This window comes from Pituophis catenifer, unplaced genomic scaffold (genome assembly GCF_029215685.1).
Source record: "Pituophis catenifer annectens isolate HBS135680 unplaced genomic scaffold, rPitCat1.0.hap2 SCAF_1, whole genome shotgun sequence".
Lineage (NCBI taxonomy): Eukaryota > Metazoa > Chordata > Lepidosauria > Squamata > Colubridae > Pituophis > Pituophis catenifer.
This window is the reverse complement of record NW_027256881.1, coordinates 213,698,545-213,722,475: the sequence shown is the minus strand read 5'-3', so window position 1 is coordinate 213,722,475 and position 23,931 is coordinate 213,698,545. Positions and strand designations below refer to the sequence as shown.

At 39.7% G+C, this 23,931-nt stretch overlaps 1 protein-coding gene across 1 annotated transcript in view; it reads right to left on the bottom strand.

Annotated features, from left to right (window-relative positions):
- Positions 1 to 20,386, bottom strand: part of LRP1B (LDL receptor related protein 1B) — a 989,801-nt gene extending 969,415 nt beyond the window's left edge. Inside the window, exon 1 of the mRNA XM_070957016.1 lies at positions 20,296 to 20,386. Coding sequence (XP_070813117.1) covers positions 20,296 to 20,386 — 91 coding nt within the window. The remainder of the gene's footprint in view (positions 1 to 20,295) is intronic.
- Positions 20,387 to 23,931: the final 3,545 nt, after the last annotated feature.

Sequence of the window (23,931 nt, the reverse complement as noted above, 5' to 3'; positions counted from 1 at the left end):
CTTACCTCTCCATCTTTAGTAATAGCTTGTATTTCATTGTAAATTTAATGTGATTTATATATTTAAGGTTTCATTTTAATGTTGTAAACCTCCTGGGGTTGCTTTGCAGTGAGATGAGCAGCAAATAAATTTAATAAACAAAGAAAGAAATATTTATAATATTTTTATAAAGGCCCATTGAACTAAAAGGGTTTTCACCTAAATCTATGAATGTTTGGTACTATAAAACGATTTTTAAAAATGAGTGAACAAAAGACAAAATAGTGTGAAAAATAACATTTCCATTGATGATAGTAAGCACCAGAAATCAACATGGAAAGAGGGCCTTTCCATCTCTAATATTTGATATTATATGCATTTTACCATTATTATTACCTTATTCACTCTGTATCCAAGATATGCAGACATTACAATGAATATATTCTTGACCGAAGACAAAGTTCAATAGATATGACCATTTGGCAGTAAATGGAGTACATACCCTGAAAGAGATGCCATATTATTTCACCATATGAGATTATACACATTTACCAACGAGGAAGTCCACTGATATTTGTGAGACTTACCTTCAAATAAACTTTCCTGGATGCAGACTGATTTGCCTAGATGTCTTTGAAGCAATTGGATGCAGAATACACTTTTGGTTATGGTTTTCCTTTAATCTGAGCCTCCAGAGATCTCAGTTCAGGATTAATGTCATTTAACCACCAATACTTTAGCTTTCAAATAACCCAGCTGGTGGGGAGCAGATGTTCCCGAGCTTGCAAGAAAGCACATGTAGCTTGCCATTGCTAAATGGATTGCTTGCACAAAAGACCCCCAATCGCAACCATCCCATCCTAAGTAATGAAAAGAGAAGTTTAGCCAAGGTTTCTTATGTACTATTTACCAGTTAATGGATTTTATTTAAAACTAATTTGTTTTTAATAAGAAATACAGATGGTGCTTTTTGAAAAGGGGAAGGATTGCAATATGTAATAGGCATTCAAGTTATTTCTGAAAAATCTTTCATCAAGATGCCGTGAGAAGCTTGACCTTATAAATGATATAAGCTCTGAAGGATGTTTTAAAGAGTAAACATTTTAAGCAGCACTTGGAAGAAAATGTTCTCATGAATCTTGTTACTGGCTAATGAAATCCAAAAATGGCTTATTTCTGAGATGTACTTTTCTGAAAGATGCAGCTGCTTATCAGGGTTTGCAAGTACTTGTGGGACTTTATGAGATTCTTTGTGCTCCTATATCTGTCATCAGCTAATAGCAATATTTCAATGCACCTTATAAAGACTGCAAAAGAGACCTAACATAGTCTTTCACATTTACTTGGCTATAACAGCATCCATTGGAGAAAGAATAGTCTAATTCTGTTCATCTAGGTCAGGCAGAAAATTCAGAATTCATCCCTCCCTCCCTCCCTCCCTCCCTCCCTCCCTCCCTCTTTCTTTCTTTCTTTCTTTCTTTCTTTCTTTCTTTCTTTCTTTCTTTCTTCCTTCCTTCCTTCCTTCCTTCCTTCTCTCTTTTCTCCAGGAGTAGCCATCATAGAGCCATCAACTTGTGAGGCAAGTTGTTGGCTCTATGCCATGCATCTCTAACATGATACCTATGAATGCCAATTAGCTCACAAAATCTTCCTTAGTATTAACTAAGCTTCTAGTTTATGTTGTTTGAGAGAGAGGGAGAGATCTTGGAAGTATTGTGGGGTAGTAGAAAGCATCCTGAAACAAAAAGCATTTTTGTATATCTTCAGATATATAAGAAAATCCCATGCTCATCACAGAAACTATTTCATGAGAATGCCCAAGATATATTCTTAAAATGACAGAAGTGTCAACTGGAGTGGGGTCCCTACTGTAGATGAAGACCACGAACAGATATCACAAGCTTAAACTTGGAAACAGAATGAAATTCAATTAAAATAAAATTCTACCATAGAGGTGCACAATAGAGGACACTACTGAGTAGGATGGATGAAAATGGAAATTCAACAGCATCTGAGTAATTACAGTACAGATTACATTAGGAAATGTCAGAGTGGTTTCTTAACTGGAATGTAACAATATTAGAGAAATGATTTTGTAATTGACACAATATCAGGGGTCAAATTATTAGGCACCTTCACATTGTACCTTTTTCAAGCACTATAACCTGAATACCAGGAACTTCTTATTTCCTATTTAAATAGGAAAAGGGGTTGTTTTAACCTCCATACTTCTCTCCCTTTTTTCTTCCAATATATCATCTAAATATACAGTGGTATATTGGTACTCATCATTAATTGGTTCCAGGAAGTGCAATGAGTCCCAAAAACAATGATTAGCAAACAATTTTCCCCCGATAGGGAATAATGTAGTGAGTGACAAGACAGCTGACACCAACAAGTTCTAATTTGTGCATTGAGTACCAAAATAATGATGAGTACCAGGGCCAAATTTCTAGCTTGTGTGTTGAGTACCAAATTTGATGAGATTCAAAGCACGATGTGTTCATCGTGATGAGAATATGAGTGAGTGAATCATGTGTCTCATTCAAGTGACATTACAATTGTTAACAGATTTAAAATGGAAAGTTCTCTTGCCGTGTTATTCAAATCTGTGGGAGGATTTTCGGGGGCATGTGGGAAGGAACACAGCTGCATTGAGTACTTGGCTTTGATTTTGTGCTTTCAAGTCAGTTTTTGACTCCTGGCAACTGACAGGACTAGTCCCCGCCATTTCCTTGGCAAGAATTTTCAGAAGTTTGCCATTGCTTGCTTCATAGAGCTGAGAGAAAGTGACTGGCTCAAGGTCACCCAGCTGGCTTTGTGCCTAAAACAGGACTAGAATTCTCAGTCTCCCAGTTTCTAGCCTAATGTCTTTAACCACTATGCCGAACTGGAACTGGCATAGTGTTTATATTTCAGTTTTCTCAGAGACTGTATAGTCTAAATAGAAAACAAAAATACAATATAAGGATTCTGACATTATATGACAATTCCAGCCTAGAGTAGTGAGGAAAGGGGGGGAAATGTAGTCGAGTTTGCTACAAATGACTATTAGTTTTGTATTTAAGTATTCTTAAGAGCCAATCAAAAAGGCAATTTGTAACTTGTATATTTGAAAAATAAAACACTTACCAAACATTCAACTTTATCCTATTAAAACTAATAGCATACACCACTGACTTCAGTGAGCCTGAATATACATGCATATGTCCCTGGTATATATTCATATAATGAATTTTTATGATTACTTTAATTAAAAATAGAAAGTTGTATATTGTTATAGTTTAAGGTTAAATGGTTGTAGATCTTTGGCCATTAATATAATTGGTTTAATAAATCTGCACACTGAGAGGAAAAAAAGCATAATCAGGTAGTTCAATGGTGTGCATATTTTTTCATACTTCAAGGCTGCTCTTTTGTGTGCAATGGTAAAAGTTAAAAATGTTCATAATTAGTAGGATGTATTATAGGTTAGAGGCAGAATAGCTTTTGTAAGATTTAAAGGCATAACAACAAAAGCAGAGTATTGTACGTTATCACAGAGAACTATCATCAGTCTATAGGTCGAAAGAGAAACAAAAATATTAATTGCTCAAACTTTGCACTGAGTCTAAAAACATTGCAGGCTGAAAGAAAATAGTGTTGGTGTTGATTTGTACTAGTTTGTACAAGTTACCACAATTTGTTATACAACACAAGTGAGCAGTTTTCATGTTAATTCTACTAGTTTGCTAAATTCTGTGGTCATGAAAGAATATAGCTGAACTGAGCCACATTTGCCAAATTCAGCTGGTGCAAGACAGACAGAAATAAATGATGTTATAGATGTATAGATATTATCAATTCTAATCCAAAGAGATCTTTCCAAAAAGCTAATAAAAGGCCAATCACACAGCCTCCTTGAGCCATTCCAAGGAATCCACTAGGGTTTCCAAGACCCATACCCACTCGTGAGCATCTCACTTCCACCCACAACTAAAGCAGCTGGAGGATGGCTTAAGGTACCACCTTCTGGAAGTGGTATTTTCTTCTTTATTCCACTTCTATAAACTGCACAGAGGAATAGTAGTGCACGTGGGTACATGTTGGGGAACTGGTCTGAGATGATTTTTGTGGCAACCAACGTGTGGCTCCAAATGGTTCTGCCTCTTTTGGCATGAGGGATTCAAGAAACTCAACCTTTTCAACAGTTTTTTCTTTTAAGTGGATTGGTCAACCACTTGGCTGGCCAACATAGAATGTGTAAAGTTCTGAAATGACTAGCCTGCCCTGGGACATCTGGTGGAGGGTTGGCTTTGTTGCTTCAAACACTGTTTTCATTCCACCCCTTACACAAGCATAACTACCATTGACTCTCCCTTGTAAATCTGTAGTTTGTCTGACACAATATTCCCTTTCCAACTGGCTTTTGCCAAGAATGCTGGGTCCTTCTCCTTTAATATTCTTTGTGTAGTTTACGGTTCCCAGTCCACACAGTTAGACTCCTTCCTCTAATTCTAGCTTTTCAACTGCACATGCTCACCATCTACATAAATCTGGAAAACCATTAAATAGTAGCCAAGAGATACACACCCACTCACCCAACAATTGATTGCCACCGGTTGATCCACAATTTTAAGTAATGACAATATTTTTAAAAAATACCCTTCCTCAAAGGTACCAGACAGGATAGAAAAAATGAAACAGCTGCAGAGCATTAAGTAACCAACATGTTATGCATGTCAATTAGAGGTTTTCCATCCTCTAATGCAGGATGTCTCCAAAGTTGGCAACCTTAAGATACCAGCTCCCAGAATTCCCTAGTCAGTATGTCTGGCTGAGGAATTCTGGAACTTGTAATCCACAAGTCTGAAGTTCCCAAGTTTGGAGACACCTGCTCTCATGGATGTTGAGCAGGGCTGGAATTTTTTTATCAGAGGGAATCACCAAACACAGCCTTTGAAATGTTGGGCATTGAAGGTGGATGGACAGCAAGGTGGCACAGAATTTTTCTGGCTATGCTCTGAGTTAGTTCTGAGGAACCTGCAAGATTTCCATCATTTTTGAGATGTCAAAGCAGATATATAGATATGGCTACAGAACTCTTTTTTGAAATGAAGGAAGTTGTTACCTTCTTAAAATGTAATTGGTACATACTTTGGGGATATGTTTTATGAAGCGATACCTTTGTTCCAAGGACTGTTTGAATGTTTCTGTAAGCACACACACACACACATACACAAAATTTATTTTTTCTTCTCTTCACCTAGATTTTACTTCGCAAAATTATTCAAAGGAAGAGAATGTTCTATTGTGTAGCAGTGCATAGAAAAGTTACCTCTTAAGTTATCTTTGTTCATTGCAAGAAGAGAGAATGAAGCTTTTCAACCTATGGTTAGATAAAAACTCAGTAGGGGTGAAATTATTAGATTTTACATATTTGCTTATTTCTTAAAGTTTTGTTCCGTGGGCCCTGCCCTATTCAGCTTTCCAGTCATTGGAGACCCTGCAGTGCATAGAGAAGTTATGAAGGATCCTTCTGTTGATAAGAAGAACACAACAAGAGACATTTCTGGGTGCTTTTATCTTTGCGGGGGGAGGAGGCAGGAGACACAGATGCCCTTCTTTCTGTAGTGAACCTGTAGCTCAAAACTATGCAGTGCTGTCAGAACATCAAATCTTTCCAGAGGAAGAATTATATGAAAAGATATTTAGGGGCATCATGCTGGCAATAAGAATATATTACAGTAATATGCATGCAACGGCAATAACTTTTCAAACAATATTTAAACATTAAAAGTAAATCAAATAGTTTTATGTAGTAAAGTTTTACTTGAATAAAAAGGAAAATCTCTCTCTCTCCTCCCCCTCTTTTTCCACAAAGTGGTGTGTCTGCATATTAAATGCCTTATTTGCTCACATACTGTATATATCACCAGGCTTTCTGACTTTTGGGGGAAAAAATCACTTAATGAGAAACCTTCTTTAAAAACCCTTGCATTTCTATAAAATGTCAAGGCCAAACCAACTTATGTACATTAAATAAATTCAGAGCAGAATTTAGATGCAATCATCTAAAATCACACTAAACTGACTGATAAAAATGACACTTGCACTTTCACTAGCCTTGCTCATACTCTTGTTTGGGTTATAAGCATTTCATAAATTGATCCAGTAAGTGGCTGGAAACACAGGATTCCAATTTCACATCACTCAAGTATTCCCTTGTTGGTTTCATCAAATCACAACCTTGAAATTCCCCCATCTGCAAAGTGATCCATTAATCCATTAATTACATTTTGCAATACTGAATTTGCAATGCTGCTTCAATTTTAATCATATGTTTTATTTTTTTTATGCTGTTTTCTAATACGTATTGTCAAATGTGTCATAATCTTTCATTTAGTCAATCAGAAAATCAATCTTGCTGCAAATATCCTTAGAAATAAAATAGATCTTGCTGTAGTGCATCATATCAATGGGAGAATGATGTTGTGTAAGACAGTGGCCTCCAACCTTTTGGGCACCAGGGACCGGTTCCGTGGAGAGAAGTATTTTTGTGGACCGAAGGGGGTGTGGTTTCACGTGCATCTCATGGATGGGGCTTCGCTTGTTTGTGTGGCCTGGTTTCTAGCATGCCGCAGACGGGTGCCAGTCCATGGTCTGGGGGTTGGGAACCCCTGGTACAAGAGATAGTGTAGATCTAGGAATGGCTGGATCATTAGGCCAAATGTTGCAGTTGTCTTGGATGGCAAAAAGCTATAAGTATACAAGAACTCTTTATTTTTTCTTCTGATTTCCTTAGCAGTTGCCCATCCAGTTTGATTATATACATGGAAAGAAGAAGATGTCCTTTTCTCTTTTATCATAGGCATAACACAAAAAGTGTTCGCCCTGGCTAATTTGATCTTGTGAATGAAAAATGACCACTGAGACATTGTTATCCACCAAAATTACTTGTTAAAACGAGGAGAATCTGAACTCTCCCCATATTTTCTAAGAATAACTCCATTTGTAGGAATCTCCTACTTGCTGAGGAAAAACACCTTCAAGACTAAAAAATACTTAAAAAAAATGTTTTAATGCATGTAGCTTCCTTACAAATATATGTTCAAGAGCAAGTTGTTGGTTTCCAGGTTGATAATTCTAATATATTGAGTGTTGATCATTAAAGCCCAATTCTAAGCTGTTGATAATACTGAATCTGACATAACTTGTGTCATCTGGTGAATCATAAGGTATCCCAATCTAATAAACATCATCCATGAGACACATTTAGTAATAGGTGACTTATTCATAGATATAATAAAATATCCAGCCTCTGGACAAATGAAATATTATACATACAAATTCTGGAGATCAGAAAGTGGAGGGAATCAATGAGGAGACAGAGTAATTTGGATGTATACATGATACATTTTTATTTACAATGTAATATGAAATATCACTAAAAAACAAAATTGTCTTCCCAGGAGATATGTGTTGGCTTTTTTTATTTTTTTAAAATCCTATTAAATCATTAAAAAAAAAAGGTCAGTTACATAAACTGAAGACCTGCAGTCCAAAAATCATTAAAAGGATATTTTCTGTGTCTAAAGTTAGGCTTAAAAAAATCCAATTATGTGTTTAAATCATGACCTTGTGCCTTTAGGTCCAACTATTGCTTTGCAATTTGTTATTCATATCAGTTTCTTTACCTCTGAGCACCATCTACTGAGAAACATCTAAGTAAATGCATCTGCTACTGCATTCTGCTCTGTGTTGTTGCTTCAGCGCCTGAGAAAAAGACTGCTTTTAATTATGTCTCCCAAAATAGTACTAATAGCCTCATCCACAGTACAAAATTCATCAGATAATTCGCCAAGCAAATTTAGGGACAAAGATAAGGTTAGGGATGATAGAAATAGTGATAGTGATATAGAAATAGACATGAGAGAATGTGTGTGTGAGAGAGAGATGATACAGATAGAGATGGAGATGATAGAGATGGAGATGGAGATGGAGGTAGAAATAGAGATAGAGATAGAGATTATAAAGGAAGAAGTAGAGGCAGAAATACAGGTAGAAGCCAGGGGTGGGATCCTACCGGTTCGCTAAGCGTGTGCCAGACACACACTGTGCATGCGTGTGCAGTTTGGAGAAAACTCACCTTCCGCATTGCTACCGGCAAGGAAAACAGCTGAGGTGTGGCAATCCACTCTGCTGTGCCAATCAGCTGGGCTTCAAAAACAAAAATATAAGTGAGTATAACGCAGGGCAGGCGGGCAGGCCCACTTCAAAATCGGAGTGAAACAGTTCGCTCACAGCTGATAGTCAGAGCTAATGGTTCGCCCGAACCAGTCCGAACCGGTAGAAACCCACCACTGGAAGAGATGGTGATGATAAAAGTAGAGGTGAAATGGAGATGATTAATAGAGATAATAGAAAAAGGGTGTGTGGGGGGGTGTTAATATATTACTAGTAGAGTTAGTAAGAATTATAGAAGTGTGTGTGTGTTTGTGTTGATCTGAAAAAAGATCTCTTTGCTAACCCTATATAGATACCAATTTATTTAACAGCTTTTGTAGAAGTAATTAGCCCTAGGAATTTCCCATCCCATCAACAGGATTAGCTGTATATTGTTCTTCTTTGCCCAAAATGTCCACACATGCAATCTATGAATTCCTCTACATAAAACATGCCCTCAATCAATATTAATATTAGATTAACATGAAGATAAAGCAACTTGCTACCTTTAGTGCTTCATATGTTGTCTGAGTACCTTTTGGGGAATCCTCAGAGAGGACTTGGGTTGTGATTGCTGGAAACTAGGAGTAGTTTCCCATTTGTATGGGAAAAACATAAAAACTGTAATGTTAGCCCCAAAATAAACAGATCTCATTGTTTAAAAAAGAGAGAGAGAGAAGCAAGGGAAAAAAAGATAAGGGAAAAAACCAATTTGCTTGAAAAAAAAACCTATCCAGGTACGATGTTACCACATTCATTTTGTAGTCCTCATCACTACCACTCTATCCAAATATTCTATCTGGTGTTTCACTACTAAACGGATTCCTATTTTGAGTTTAGCATGTCAACTGGATTGAAAGCTTAGCTTTTTCTCCTCTTTATAAATCAGGATCAGGATGATAAGCCAAAGCTTGTTCCTGATTTATGAATCCCAGCTCATAAAAGGCAGCGCAAATCTGGATTTAAATGGCAGATCTAACTAATCATCTTTGATTTGTTTGTTCTTAACACTAGTAAGTAGAATCAAATGACAGGGAACGGGCAACATGCACCAAGCCACTGTAGTTGGCTTGTTCACAAGACCTTTCTGTGTGGGAATTTGTGCCACTTCAGAAACCCATGTGATACATGCCAAAGGCACAACATTTTTGACACTTGGTTATTTCTTCCTCTGCTTTCTTTATACAAGAAACCCTAAATATTAGCCATAATGTAGGGGAGTGAACAGTGTCTGTGAAATCTGAATATCAGTTTGAAGATTTACATCAATGCTATCTAATATACTTTGAAACTTAATCCATGATCAGGATGGGAGCTTGTCCAAATCAGCTTAGATCTGAAATCTTCTTAGGTGGGAGGACTCATTACACTGAGGTTTTAATATAACTATATCCTCTGAAGAGTAAGCACTCTTCCATTGTATGGCAACTTGAATCAAAATCACTTTATCCGAGCTTGCTCAAATATAAAGAACCAGGGATTTTGTATATGTATGAGGGAGCATAGAATAGGTCACCAGACTCATCCATGGAAATCCTCTGAAAGTTATGGCCAGACATAAATGCTCACACAAGGCAGGCACTCAGCAGGAACTGAAGAGATGGAGAAGTCTTCATAAAAATAACAGTGTGAGTAGAATGCATTCTCTTTTAGTTCTCTATTCCTAACTCTACAATTTAGCATACATTTGTTTCAGGGTATAAGAATGTACTACGGTTCAACAGTGGCATTGTGCAATTCAGGATACCAGGTGTATTTGAAATACCACTGGGTATTTTGAAAAGTACGCTCATCTAGGCAAAGTTGTCTCTTGTAAAAATAATTGAATAATGACCTTCAAAGGATGGAGCAGAAATGTAGAGGGGAAAAGAATAATGAGATCACAGTCTGCTACCTCGATGCCAGCATTCACACAGTGTTGCATTTAAATTCTTCTATACTTAAAGACAGACAAGTTGTAGCCTGTAAGCTTGTCTACCTCATGTGGTCCCCAAGCTCATATTTGTGGTTCCCATAGCCTCACACCTAAAGCTCATATTCAATGGCCAGCTGCCAACAGTGATGCATTTTCCCGCAGCATGACTGTGAAGTGAAATAAGAAATAAACCCTTCGCTAAGCTTCAATATGTTCAGCCTACATATTTTACTTTAAATGTAAAAAAAAATGGAAGGGGGAGTGATATGCGCTATCCACACTGGCTATGTTTTTGTATCACCAGTATGATTCCTGCAGGCCTAGCCATCGCTCCTGTAGTAAGAAAAAGAGCTCTCTTAACTTGAAGAGGATGGCTCCCTCTTCTTCAATACTGGTCTGGTCAATACTTCTCTGTTGTCCCCCAGGCTGGTAGTTCCCTGATAATAAAATATGGGATGGGGGAAACAATCTCATTACATTTGGGGAAGGTTGTCATCTCGTTTCTTTGGCTGAGCAGAAGCTTGGGAATGTTCTAATTGTCCACCCCTGTATCCATCAAAACTAGAACCTATAAAAGTCAGAATCCCAAGAGATTGTGCAAACAACAGAACACAATTGGATGCAACCAGAGATGGGATTCACTTACCTTCCCTACTGGTTCACAAATGTGAGCGCACACGCCACCTCTGTGCATGTGCATGGCCTTCTACGCATGCACAGTAGTCATGCATTACGTCCGGGTGGGTGGGCGGAACCTCCTGCAGTCACCCCTACTGGTTCCCGCAATCCAGACAGAACCGGCTGAATACCACCAGTAGATGCAACCATTTGAGGCCATCTACAACAGAGTGAAATGGTCTCCTTTAGGTCATATCCAGAGGGAGGGTTAAAGATAAGAAGGCGGGGGAGGGGGGGTCTGACCCTTTTTTTTCAAGTGTTGGGTGTAGCTGAGCAGAGATGTAAGTCATCTGGATTCTTTCATCTGGCCAACGAAGGTGACCCATTTACAGCGAACTACATCATATTCAAAACGATTGTTAAAGGTTGAATGTTACAGCAGGCGTCAGCATCAGAAATGTTAGGCAGAGTTAGGCCTGATTAACATTTTCAGGCATAATACTGAAGCTGAAAAACCATTTCAGGAGGAGACAATAGGAATCCACTTCCATACTCTTGTCAGAGGCCTACCCAGATGTCCATACGCTTAAGAAGAGTCAAGCTCAACTCACAGGACAGATTCCTTTTTTATATAGTCCAAATATGGTGTATCTTATATAAGTTTTGTGGGCTGCTTCATGAGCCCCCAATGTTCTTTGTTGATCAAAGCCCTTTCAAAGGATAACTAATTCCACTCGCTCACAGAGGACCTTGAAATGAAACAAGGAAAGGGATGCAAGTTTTAAATTTCTTTGGAAAACTGCATGATATTATGAACATTGCCATTTGAGATTAAAAACAGAATGTGTAATTAAGGCTCCTAATGTGCTCTGCACATTCCATCAGTAAGTAGTCCCTGTAATTATAAGAACACTCAGATGTGTTAGTATTAAGTCTATTCAAATTTATATCTTCTGGCTGAACTGTTCATTTAAGGTGTTTCCGAGGTACTCTAATTATGTAAGAAATGGAATGTGGGAGAGAATTATTTGTCCTCTACATATTACATTTGTCAATTGATTTATGTATGATGGTTAACAGCTTCATTGAAGTTTGCCAGATAAGCCACAATTGACGGTTTGCCGCTCCCTGCTACGATAGCTTATAAACTACACTATCTGAATTCCCGCTGCAACCTAAGCAAGCCAAAACCAGACAAATCACAAAGTGACTCAACATGATATATGAATCCACTATGCGGGCTGACACCTCGTTAGGATTCTGCATATGTGCTGCTTGTTTTCAATCGTGTTTCCAAACTGCCTTATTTCCTATATGGTATCATCCCCCTTAAAAGCAAATCTTCTCCAGCCTGCTGAGCTTTAAGTGGACGGATCTGACTTCAGTAACCTCCAGAGCCTGTGCTAGAGATTTTGAAATGTGAAATCTCATCCCCCTGAAAGACAGATGGACAGCCTTACGTCTCATCCTCCTCTCAAGATTGAGGATTGTCACAACTCATTTAACTTAATAGTGGGCAAGGCAATCCTGGCAGTGTCCCATTCTATAGACAGCTCTAAAAAATGAAGGAGAAGTGGAAATGCAGAGATGTCGATATGGGTTACATATTAAATGCATCATATTTAATTGTCTAAAGTGTTAAGGAATATTCAGTCCAAAAAACTGGAGTGCTGTCTATCATCAAAAGAAGACAAAGAGGTTTCTATATCGTCCCATGTGCTTCTGGGAAAGAGTAAATATGCACAGCGTTCCATGGTGAATATATTAATTCAGCAACAAATCTGCGTTCATAGAAGTTTACTAGTCCCTAGTGAGAGTGTTTAACACCAAACTATTTTAAAAATGCAATTGCTCAAAACGGGGTGAAGTGTGAATTTAGATTCATACAAAATCATTTGAAATCCACACAGTGCATATGTCTGTCATTTGTCAACCCAAATGCTGAGTCTTTTCTCAGTTCTGTAATGCTATCCTTCCCACCCACCCCTTAAGTATATTCTCTATGACAGCCAGTTTGGTGTAGTGGTTTAAGGCGCTAGGCTGGAAACCAGGCGACTATGAGTTCTAGTCGCTTCCTCAGTACAAAGCCAGTCACTTCCCTTCAGCTCTAGAAATGAGGCAGTGGCAAAGCGCTTCTGACAATCTCGCCAGAAAACTGCAGGAACTTGTCCAAGCAATTACCTGTGATCAGGAGTGACTTGAATGCACAATAAAATGGAATAAAATTCAGTGTATTTCCTTAAGTACGCAGACACATGTTTGGTAACCCAGATTCTTTGAACTTTGTGGAGAGCTTTTTGATATTCTTCATTTCTCAAAAGGTTCTTTGATTCCAACCTCCCTGTTCTCATTTTGCTAAGTGTTTACTTGACCAGTTTTGATTTCTGGACTCTCGGACTGAGAGATGTAAAACAGAATGCAGGTAATACTGTATGAGCAAGAAAAAAAGTCAGCTGGTCTATATTGCTGTATTTGCCCCCTTCCCAATCTTTCTACTTTTCTTGGTGCATGTAGGCATTTTCAGTTGTGATGCAATAAGCAGGAAGTTGAACTTTGGAAAGATCTTAGTGACTTAGTTCCTCTTCCATAGTTTTCCAACCATTACGGTGCAGATTTATCAGTAAAAAGGACAAAGATTTGGTGAAACCGAAAGACGTTAGTGGAAAATCGCACAACCCTTGAATGATCCCACTTTAAATCTACCCAGGTATCGTTCACTGGGGGATAGTCTTTTAGTCAAACATGTACACAACACTGCTGTACAGGTAGTCCTCAACTTACGACCAAAATTCAGTCCCAGATTTCCATCGTTAAGCATGACAGCAGTTAAGTGAGTTTTGCCCCATTTTACAACCTTTCTTGCCATGGTTGTTAAATGAAGGACTGCAGTTGTTAAATTAACTAAGCCTGTTGTTAAGTGAAACTGGCTTCCCCATTGACTTGCTTGTCAGAGGATTGCAAAGGGCGATCACATGAGCCCGAGACACTGCAACGGTCATAAATACATGCCAGCTGCCAAGCATCTGAATTCTGATCACGGATACTGCAATGGTCGTTAAGTGTGAAAAGCGGTCACAGGTCACTTTTTTCAATGTAACTTTGAACGGTCACTAAGCGAACTGTTGTTAAGTCGAGGCTGACCTGTAAACAGAATCAGAGAACAATCATGTGCTCCATCTTGAATGCTTTTGAAGGACGATGGGTAGGATAATTATTTATTATTAATTGTATACAACACTGAGATACTCATGTGATCTGCCAGTATAAAGCCCTTCTCCCATGCTTTTCTCCCACGATGCATCCATGGACGACAATCAACGGGGGGAAAATATGAGATTTGGCATTAGTTCTAGAATGTTTAACTTGAAACTGAAAAAGAAAATAGGCGTCTTTAATAGAGGAAAATCTGCTCCCCGTATATAATATTTTTGTAATGAATCAAAGCGGGTAATATTATCATGTCCTTCCACGTCTTTCCTTTGTAAATCTTCTTGCGTGTTATTTAGAATATATGTTAATGAAGGAATGGGGAGATTTGCAAGGATGAGGGTGAAAAACTCTCTCCTGAAATCCTACAAGAGCTTTATTTGAACTTCCCATCTTACAACCGCTGAGAATGCTTTTTATCAGATCGACAAGGAGGAGTTTCATGTGAAACAGCATAGTAGAGCTAAGGTATTTTTTTTTTCCCTTAAATGTTCTGCTTCTAATTCTAAAGTATTAATAATGAGATTAAAGCAAAGCCTAAAAACATACTCAGTAAGACCCTTTGGAAGCCAAAGAGAGATATGACCAAAAAAAAAAAAAAGTTCTAAAATAAGGATTAAAAGAAAAATAGTTCAGTTATTAAATCTTTAGTTCATCCGTGCAAAGTAATTTCTTTTCAGTTCACATCCACTGTCTGATAAACAGATCCTTTCTGTTTTAAGTTGCTCCAGCTTCTACTTACATATAGTTAGCAGATAAAACGAGCAGTCCTTTTCAGATGTAAGTCTTCAAAAGTGACATATGGTTGGCCATTGGATACAGGAGGGGGGGAAGAAAATTCCCGTAGTTTTTATTCACGGCATCTTCCTTAGGTAAAATCAAACTACTTTTGTATGAAACCTTTGTTAAGTCAACAATATATGAAAGAGCTTATACAGCAAGGACATCTTGCCGGTGTAACATCTGTCTGATCCACCACACAGTGTGCTTTCATGTCTGACAATGTAATACTTCTCATAAATACCAATATGCTCTTTGCAAGGTTGATGTCGGCTGTGAACTTTGTTGGTTAAAAAATACACAACCACAAACAGGTCTCTGTCGGAAAAAAACAAGCAAGTCACTGTCTTTTAGCATCTCTAACCAGAAAGAATCTTTTTTAGATTTCTCAATAGAGATCAATCTGATTTGGGTTTAAAACAGACTTCACTGTGTATGCATTTTGTAAATATTGTACGCACGATGGGAGGATCCTGGACTCTATAATAAGATTACATGTAAGGAGGCTTTAGAAAATCTGAAGCTACACCAGGCTTCATTCTCCGCTTACTGGAGGCAAGTATGACCCTTGGTTTGGCCCATTAAGCTTTGAAGTGCTGAAGTTTCTTTCATTGCAATTGAAATTGTACCCAAAATACAGAAAACTTTAAAATTACATAAGTAGCTTAGCAATGCACAAACTGCCAATTTGCAGCTTCTAATTTCTAAGCATATTCCATGACATCACCCACCCATAACTGGCTGGATTTGGATCTCAAAGTGCTATTCTGAAATATAATCGCTAAAGGAAAGTTGGCATCTCTCAGCTATTGGTATTCCAAAATGACCTTCCGCAAATATTTTGAGAAAAGCCTTGTTATAAAAATTCAACTTTGTAAAAATAATATTTGCTTGAATGTAATGTAGAGAAGAGAGAAGAGAAGAGAAGAGAAGAGAAGAGAAGAGAAGAGAAGAGAAGAGAAGAGAAGAGAAGAGAATTTTATTGGCCAAGTGTGATTGGACACACAAGGAATTTATCTTGGTGCATACGCTCTTATTATGTCATCTATGCTACTTTGTACCCATGTACAAATGGGAACATGTTGTCATTTGGAAAAAAAGACACCATCCTGAAGTTCAAGCAATTCCTCCTGAAAGTTAGTTTTAGTATTATCCTGGGGGTTCTAACACCAATACCTATCTCTCTCTATCAAGATAATTCCCTTGGCATTTTACAAAATGTTGCTTTCCATAAGAAATCATGTCAAGAAAATAAATTGTGCATCCAACATTACAAAAATAACCTTCTGGTAGGGTAGATGTTTTCCTCATCCTCTTTCCCATGTTACCAATCTTCTCATTCATCTTTCACCAAATTTTTCCATTATGACTTACAAAACATTATCAAATGCAACCTGCAACCTGCAATTGTATTTTTGTAAAGGGATGCTGCAACCTTTGACAGAAAACTAGCATTAAACTGTAATTTAGAAGGTTTTTTTTTTAATCCTTTAGTGATATGGCCCCAATTTCATTTGATGGAAAAATGTCTCTTCCTAAGGGTTCCCGTGTTCTGATACATTTCTTTAAAGTTTGGAATAGCTAACACATTTAAACACAACCTCCAGGTCTTTCCAAAAAATTTCATTGAGCTTCTCTTGATCTGACATGCCATAGCGGTACGATGAGAATGTTGGCTCTAGGTGAATAAGATTTGGTGAGTATAACATAAAGGACGTTGCATTTTCACAGTGGATTGATTCAAACTTAAATTGACATAGTATTTTTATCCCATAATCCTAGAGGATGGTTACAAGGCATGGAACTGAGCAAAAAAAAGCACACCAAACCAAATCAGAAAGCATTCTCTTGACTTTCTAAATAAACTGGTACCTGTCAATCTCCATACCAAGTGGAGACAGCCACCTTGGTTTCTAGGGATCATTGTGAATATCATTTCTATAGCAAATGTAATGGTAATTGCAAGAGTTCAGTTTCGACCAAAGTTTGTAAAGTTCTAGAATACATGCTGGAAAGAATGATACATTGAAGAGCCCAAATTGGCTCAGGACGAAGTATCTAAGGAAGAAATTTCATACACAGATAATGAAGAAGCCAGGATTTTCAAGGACTTACCTCACAGTCCTTCCTTTATCTTCTTTCAAACACTTCTCAACTCAAATCTTTCCCAAGGCTAAAGCATTATTTTTTATTTTTTGAGATTCTGCCAAGCAATGATTTTTGTTCTTGTCACTCGTAGTGTGCAACATCTATTTAATTTTTTATAACCAGCTGGGAAATTGATCTAACAGGTTCAGTAGTTCAATTACAGGAGAAACAAGGGCCCCGAACAGCATATCTAAAGCCATTTGTATTTCTTCAAATTAGTTTTAAACAGACAGCAAACACTTTGGTATTAAGCTTGTAGAGAGCAAAAAAGAGAGAGATAGAAAGTTTCCCCGGTGTGAGTGTAATTTCCCATATAACTATGTTCAATAAAAAACTAGATTTTTCCCCCTCTTTTCAGCTGTATAGATCATAATATTTATTGCATTCTTGGTTTGCGGTTTGCACACCTTGAACAACTATCCGAGTTTGTGCTTTGTTTCACATTTAATCTGAAACAAGGTATACTATTTGAGTTGGGAAAATCACTAACCTTTCTGAATTTAGTACCAATTAAGAGGAAAGTAAGTACATATCTTACTTTGATGTGTGTTTCAAGCTACAGTACATAAACAAAGGAACAAATAAATAAATCTAACTCATTCCTCTTTAATAAATTAGATAATTAGATAATAAATTTTAGGCACATAACACAAAACACAGAAAAATAACCTTCGTTTAAACCATGTACCTCCCTTCAGTGAGCAATAAAACAATTGATGTTAGGAATTAGTGTGATTCACAAACTAGGAACTAGGCAATATGCTGATATCCTGCCCACAGTTTTAATCCTCCATTTACCGGTATTTTTAAGTGATTTGTGTCTCAGATTTGGAAGATAGTAGGACATGATCCAAAAGTAGGACATCTCACTGGAATTTGGGCTTATTTACATGGAAATACATGCTGTCTTTTTAGAAGTTGTGCTTTATGCAGGAACATCTACATGAGCCCATGTGGTGGACTTCTTTCACAGTAGCTGTCATTTTTGAACGCAACATAATGAGCAGACATGCAACATGTGGGAATTCTGGCGTGCGAAATGCAGGGATACGCACACAATGCTGCAACAGGGATATTTTTCTCATATATTTTTGCCTGTTTGTCAGATATCAAGCAGGGGGAGAGAGGGAGTGAGAGAGAGGCTGTTATCCAGCTGAAAACTGCTTTGTTGATCAGGTAATAAAATTCAAACAGACCTGCCCAACATCCCTTTGCTGCCATTTTAATGAAACTTAGTTCCAAACAATTTCCCAGAATGTCCCGTTGGAATCAATGGAAGTTATTCTCTTAAATATGCAACCAACAGAAATGGCTGTATGTTTAGGAAACTAGTAAAAGGCAGCCAAAGATTATAATTGGATGTCTATTTACCAGGGACCAAGCCCATTGAACTTAATGGAAGTTGCTTTTGAGCAGACATCAAGATTTTTATATTGACAATATCATAAAGTCTGGATTCTAGGGGCCTTTTTCAAAAAAAAGAAAAAGAAAGAAAGAAAGAAAGAAAGAAAGAAAGAAAGAAAGAAAGAAAGAAAGAAAGAAAGAAAGAAAGATAAAAGCTTGTGTTTTTTTTTTAATGTTGCTGGGATATTTTAATGTAGCCTTGCCAGAACACCCAACTGTTTAAATGAATATCAATAGATAAGAGTGAGATAAAAAGAAAAGCCAAAGAAAGCATATTTTAGAAGATCTTTTCAAAGCAGTGAAGAGTCAATGGCTGCAAAATTATACTGCCGGAGAACATGCACCCTCACTATAAGAATTTCACATGTGTATCAGTGCCAATAATATTAGGGAGATACATTGACTGCACCATTCCTGCCTATTATTTGTTGCCGGATAATAAATCTATAACCTTATATCAATACAGAACCGCTGTCAGATGATGGAGGAGCCTAGCCTGTTTACCTAGCATTGCTCCAACAGCACAATTCTGTATCATTCTCCAGACTTCAGTGGCTTCCTGCAGCCTGAAGTGCATCTAGAGATAATTTGCCCCATCATCTTGGTAGCACTATAGCTCATTCTAATCAGAGGTTTCCAGAAGACTCAAGTTTTCCTAGCATAGCTTGTTCTGTTTAATCACTGAAGTGTGGGAATTATAATTAAATTCTTTGCATTTTCTTGGGGGGGGGCAACCAACCAGGATGTGACTACAGTTTGGAGATTTTAACCATCATGTTCCACAATAAATAGTCTTTAAAGGATCATACCCGATCTTGGATTCGGGTTGGGGTTTTTTTTTGGGGGGGGGGTTAAAAACTGAACCCAAATAAATTCCCCCCAAAGCAAATCTGAATGCCAGACACATTCAAGTCTGCTTAGGTTAGGGGATAAGTCTTATCCAAGCCATGGAGGATGACTTTTGGGAAGACAGCCATAGGATTGCGCTTTCATCTAAACGCACCTTTACTTCAGAGTAAACCCCACAGAGGACAATAAGACTTACTTCCAAGTAAGCATGGGTGGAATCTAAGCCTAGGACAACCCACCCAGAAGAGATTCCACCTCAAGAGAAGTCCCGTTGGAGGATTGCAATTCGAAACCGTCTTGACGTGGAAGTAAATTTCACAGTAATCCCCGGGGATTATTCCATTTTTTTAGGATCCTCTCTTATGTTTAGAATAACAGATTGTTTATCGCCAACAGATGGTGGTTTAAGTCCCGCAGCATTCATTTACCAAGGAAGCCCGTTGAAGGACCGAGATTGGGGGTGGGTGGGAATCGTGTACGGTTCCTATCTAAAGCCTCGCTTGGCTTCAGCCCGGTTCTGGAAAAGCTTGGTCAGCCTAGCCAAGCGAGGAGAAGCGAGCGAAGTTTGTAGCCCAAGGCCACTTTCGCAGCACAGAGTGGCGCGCTCGGGTCCTCTACGTCTCCTCGCCCCACAAAAAAGAGCAAAACAAAACTCTGGAAGCGAGGTTAAGGAAGAAGGCAAACCAGACCTTAGGGGAATGACAGTTCCCTTCATACTATTTGGGGGGCGGGGGGGTTGTTGATGTATGTATGTGGGGGGGGGTGGAGAAGACAAGAGGAAGGGGGGAAAAGTTGCAGGTTTTCAAAAGCTCGAGCGTGGGAAGGGAGCCGAGCCCCGCGGTTGAAAAGCCAAGATAGCCACCTTCTGCAGAGGCACAGCGAAGCCGGCACCGCTGCTTGGCAAGAGGACCGGATTTCGCTCGCTCGACGGGGCAGGCAGGATCGGACTTCTTCCCCCACCCGATCCCAGCCCAACGGAGGTTCTTCGAACCCCGGCGAAGCGAAGGCAAGCGCTTCTCCGCGACGACAGGAGGGCTTGCAAGAGTTAGCCCTAAGTTTGAGACCTAGCCAATAATAATAATAATAATAATAATATTTTTTTTAAAAAAAAAAAAAGTGGGGGGGGGACGCGGAGCGCGTTGGAACCGGAACAGAGAAGCCGAACCCTCCGAGCCAGACGCCTGACTTACCTGGCTCGGCTCCCACCGCCAGGATCGGAGCGATCGGAAATAATCCCGAAAGGAAGGCGAAGCGGCAGGCGAAAAGGAGAAACGCGGGCATGGCTGGAGCGCTCGGCCACTTGGTGTCCGCTGGAAGCGCCGGAGGGGGGGGCTCGGCGGCGCCCTCCGGGAAGTCGCGCAGAAGCGAGCACCTTTGCGGGACAGCGGCGTGGTTGGCAAATCTGCCCCTGGAAAAAATCTGCTCGGGGAGCCTCAGCCCCCCGCTCCCGTCCACCGCCTCCCCCCACCCGTTCCGTCCGTCCGTCCGTCCGTCCGTTGGCCGCCTCGCTTGCTTTCAGCCGGCTGCCGAGGTGGCTGTGAGCGGGAGCAGCTGGTGTGCCTCGACTCCGCGATGCAGAGCGCGTCTGATCTTACATCACGCAAAGAGGGGCAGTCAGGAAGAGCGGCGGCGAGCGATGCCAGAGGAGGCGAATTTTACTGATTAATCGCGGGAGCTGCTGCTGCTGCTGCCACCGTCCGTTTCACACACGCACCCGATCCCCCCGCCCCCGCTTGTGTGTCCCCCATAAATCATAGCTATTACTTGGGAAGAGGCGGCACCAGAAAACCCGAGAAATCGCCGAGTAACCACCCAGGAGGAGAGAAAAGAAGACAGGGCTTACACGGGAAAGGACGTCAACCCTCCCATCTCCCTTCCATCCAACTCTAGACCCCGGAATGAGCCACTGACATCCCACCCCGGGTCCCGGTCCTATTTTGGGGGGGGAAGGGAGGAGACGGGGGGGGGAAGCCTACGGAGTCACCCCGGTAATTCTAGAAGTAAGCCCAAGTGGCTTGCTGGCCAGAAGGTGGAGAGGACAACCAAGAGAGAGCCAAGTCAGCCCCCCATGAGGGGACGGAGGGCATCTCGAACGGAGAGGTTTTTCAAGGGAAGGGTCCTTTGAACTGCAAACCGTCAGGGAGGTTTGGGTCAAATTGAATGAGTCGGCAAAATACGGTCCTTTGCAGACCTGGAAACTTCAGATGCCTTTGGAGAGTGGCAGCTGCCTCTTGAGGGAGGACCTTCTGGCCAGAGGATTTTGCTCTTTTGGGATTCATTTGAGAACAGCGATGCAGGGAAGCACAAGAGTGGGATTGAGGCAAAACCAGGAGGGCCCAACCTATCTGTGAACTAGGGTTATCTCCCTGGGTAAACCAGCTGGCTTGATAGAAAGTTAGACAGAAAAAAAGAATACACTTTTCACCAAAGAACTGTATGGCATATACAGTTCATTATACAATCTCATTATATAATGGTTATATTTTTTTGCCTTTGGCTGGCTTCTTGGCTTGATGCTTCAGTAAAGTCATGGAGAAGACCCGGTTTGATGCAGTGGGTTGGCTGAAAAAGTTCTAGATTTGGGATTGGAGTGAGCGATTAGAGGTGCAGCAAATGGCCAGTTTGGATTGATCTTGAGCTATCCTTTGCTAATGGTTGGATAGGGGCGGTTAGTGTGGTTGGATGCCCAGGACACATGGCAGAATTCCAGGGTCTAAAAGCCGGAAGAGCTGGAAATAGCAATGAGTTGTAAGGGGTGTGGGTGGATCGCTTGGCCAGGAAGGAGAGGGAAGGGAATGGGGTATGGCTGGCATTGGATGAGAACAGGCAATGCTATCAGGATGGGTGATAAGGGGACTACCAGGATAGGTTGCTCAAAGGGAAGGCAATGTCAGTGGTTGAAGGTGATTGATCCCATCTTCCAACTCTTAGTGTCAATCTTCAATACTAGTTTATGGTTACTCAAGCCTTGGTCATGTTGCAGGTGGATTATTGCAATGTGGTCTAGCTGAGGCTGCACTTGAAGATCACTTGGAAATAATAGCTAACCCAGAAGGTGGGTGGGTGAGCAGCAATGGGTACACTTTGGTGTGCTCGTGTAACATCCTTGCTTCACAAGCTGCTAGGAAGCTTCTCAGTGCAATTCAAGATGGATTTATGAAGCCCTGCATCAGTATCTACATTAAGATGACTCTGATTACTTGACCTTCCAGCAAATGCAGATTTAACAGCAGATGCAACACTAGTAAGTTAGGAGGCCAGCTAGAAGAGAAAGGGACTTCTCCTCACTTAAAAAAATCTCAACTACCTACCAAGGTTTTTTCCCCAGTTCCTTGGTGGGGTTTGACTGTCAATACTGTGACAAGATGCCCAAGTCATTAGTGCCTCGCTGTATATGTTCTTTGATTTTCCACCCCAGGAAAATCATTATGGTTGCCTCCTATGTTTACAGGTGAGGAGATAGGAGAAGAGCTGAATTGGACCCATTAATCACAATCTATTGCTTTGTCTGCCCATTTAACTGTTTGAATTTTGAGGCTATAAGATGCATCCTAGATGCAATTTAGAAGAGGACTGGACTAGGACCAATAGGGTCAGAAGAAGAATGAGGTCGGAACAAGATTGGCATCCCCAGTTTATGGCCAGTCAATGAGCACACTTGAATAAATGCCATGTATGAATGTGTATGTCTTCCAATCCACCGTGTGTCGTCATGTATCCTTCTTCACAATCAAAAGTTGGTTCCCCCCTTGTCATTGATCTTTTATAGAGTTTTCTATTTAAGTTAGCTAAACACTACTGGTTGATGGGGAGGTTATCACTACCTGTAAATTAAACACTATTTTAATGTCAGAAGCAGGGCATCTTCAATAAACCCAGGCTACTTGGGTGAGCTGTTGGATAGCATTACTTGGTCCGCTGTGTGGATGCTTGGGTGGTTTAAGGGTGGGGAAATTTTGGTGGGTAGAGATGTGTCTGGGGATTGTCGTGTGTTGGGCTTGGTCTCTGGGTGTTATGTGAATTTCGTTGTATGGGTATACTGTGTATATATGTACAATGACAATAAACTTATATATATACTTCTTGGTTTGGAAAGACTATGATCTTTTTCTTCTGTTTGGATTTCTTTGGGAATTGGTAAAACAACAACAACCTGCACCTTTGCACACTGGTGATTTGCACACTGCAATGATTTGCCTGCTGCAATTTCTCCAGACAAGGAAAAAAATGAATTGGGAATGCATTATTTCTACATGTTGCCATCCCTGGTTTATAAAAGAAGCTCATTTAAAAAATGGATTAAATACTGTCGTTTAAAAAATAATAATTTTGAAGGAATACTCCTCCTGTAGGCACACACTGTCTCTCAAAGCAGTATGCATTTGGGCCCTGTTTTGATGCATTTGTGTAGTAGCCTTTAGGTCATCCCATGCTTCTTGAATAGAGATCTATTTTTAGTCATGAATGTTCCCCAAGCAATGATGCTTAGAACTGGAGTTTGCTTCTAATCAAAATTAGATACACTAAACCATGTAAGTCAATGGCCATCAGCACTTCCAACACTCCATGTTTGAATGCAATTCTAAAATTATTTTCTTGGAACAAAGCATTTGGGAATCAACAGAATCAACTCCTGAGAAAATGTCTGTTGCATGGGAATCTTCTTTATGGCATTCACATTCTTGAAAAAGTGGGTTCCTCTGTAATCTAGATATAATTGCAAGACACTTAAGTTATGGATGAGAATGCAATCATTTTTCTAACTAAAAAGGAATGTAATTCAATAGGGCTGTCATGGATTAGGTAAGAATTAGATCAGAACATTA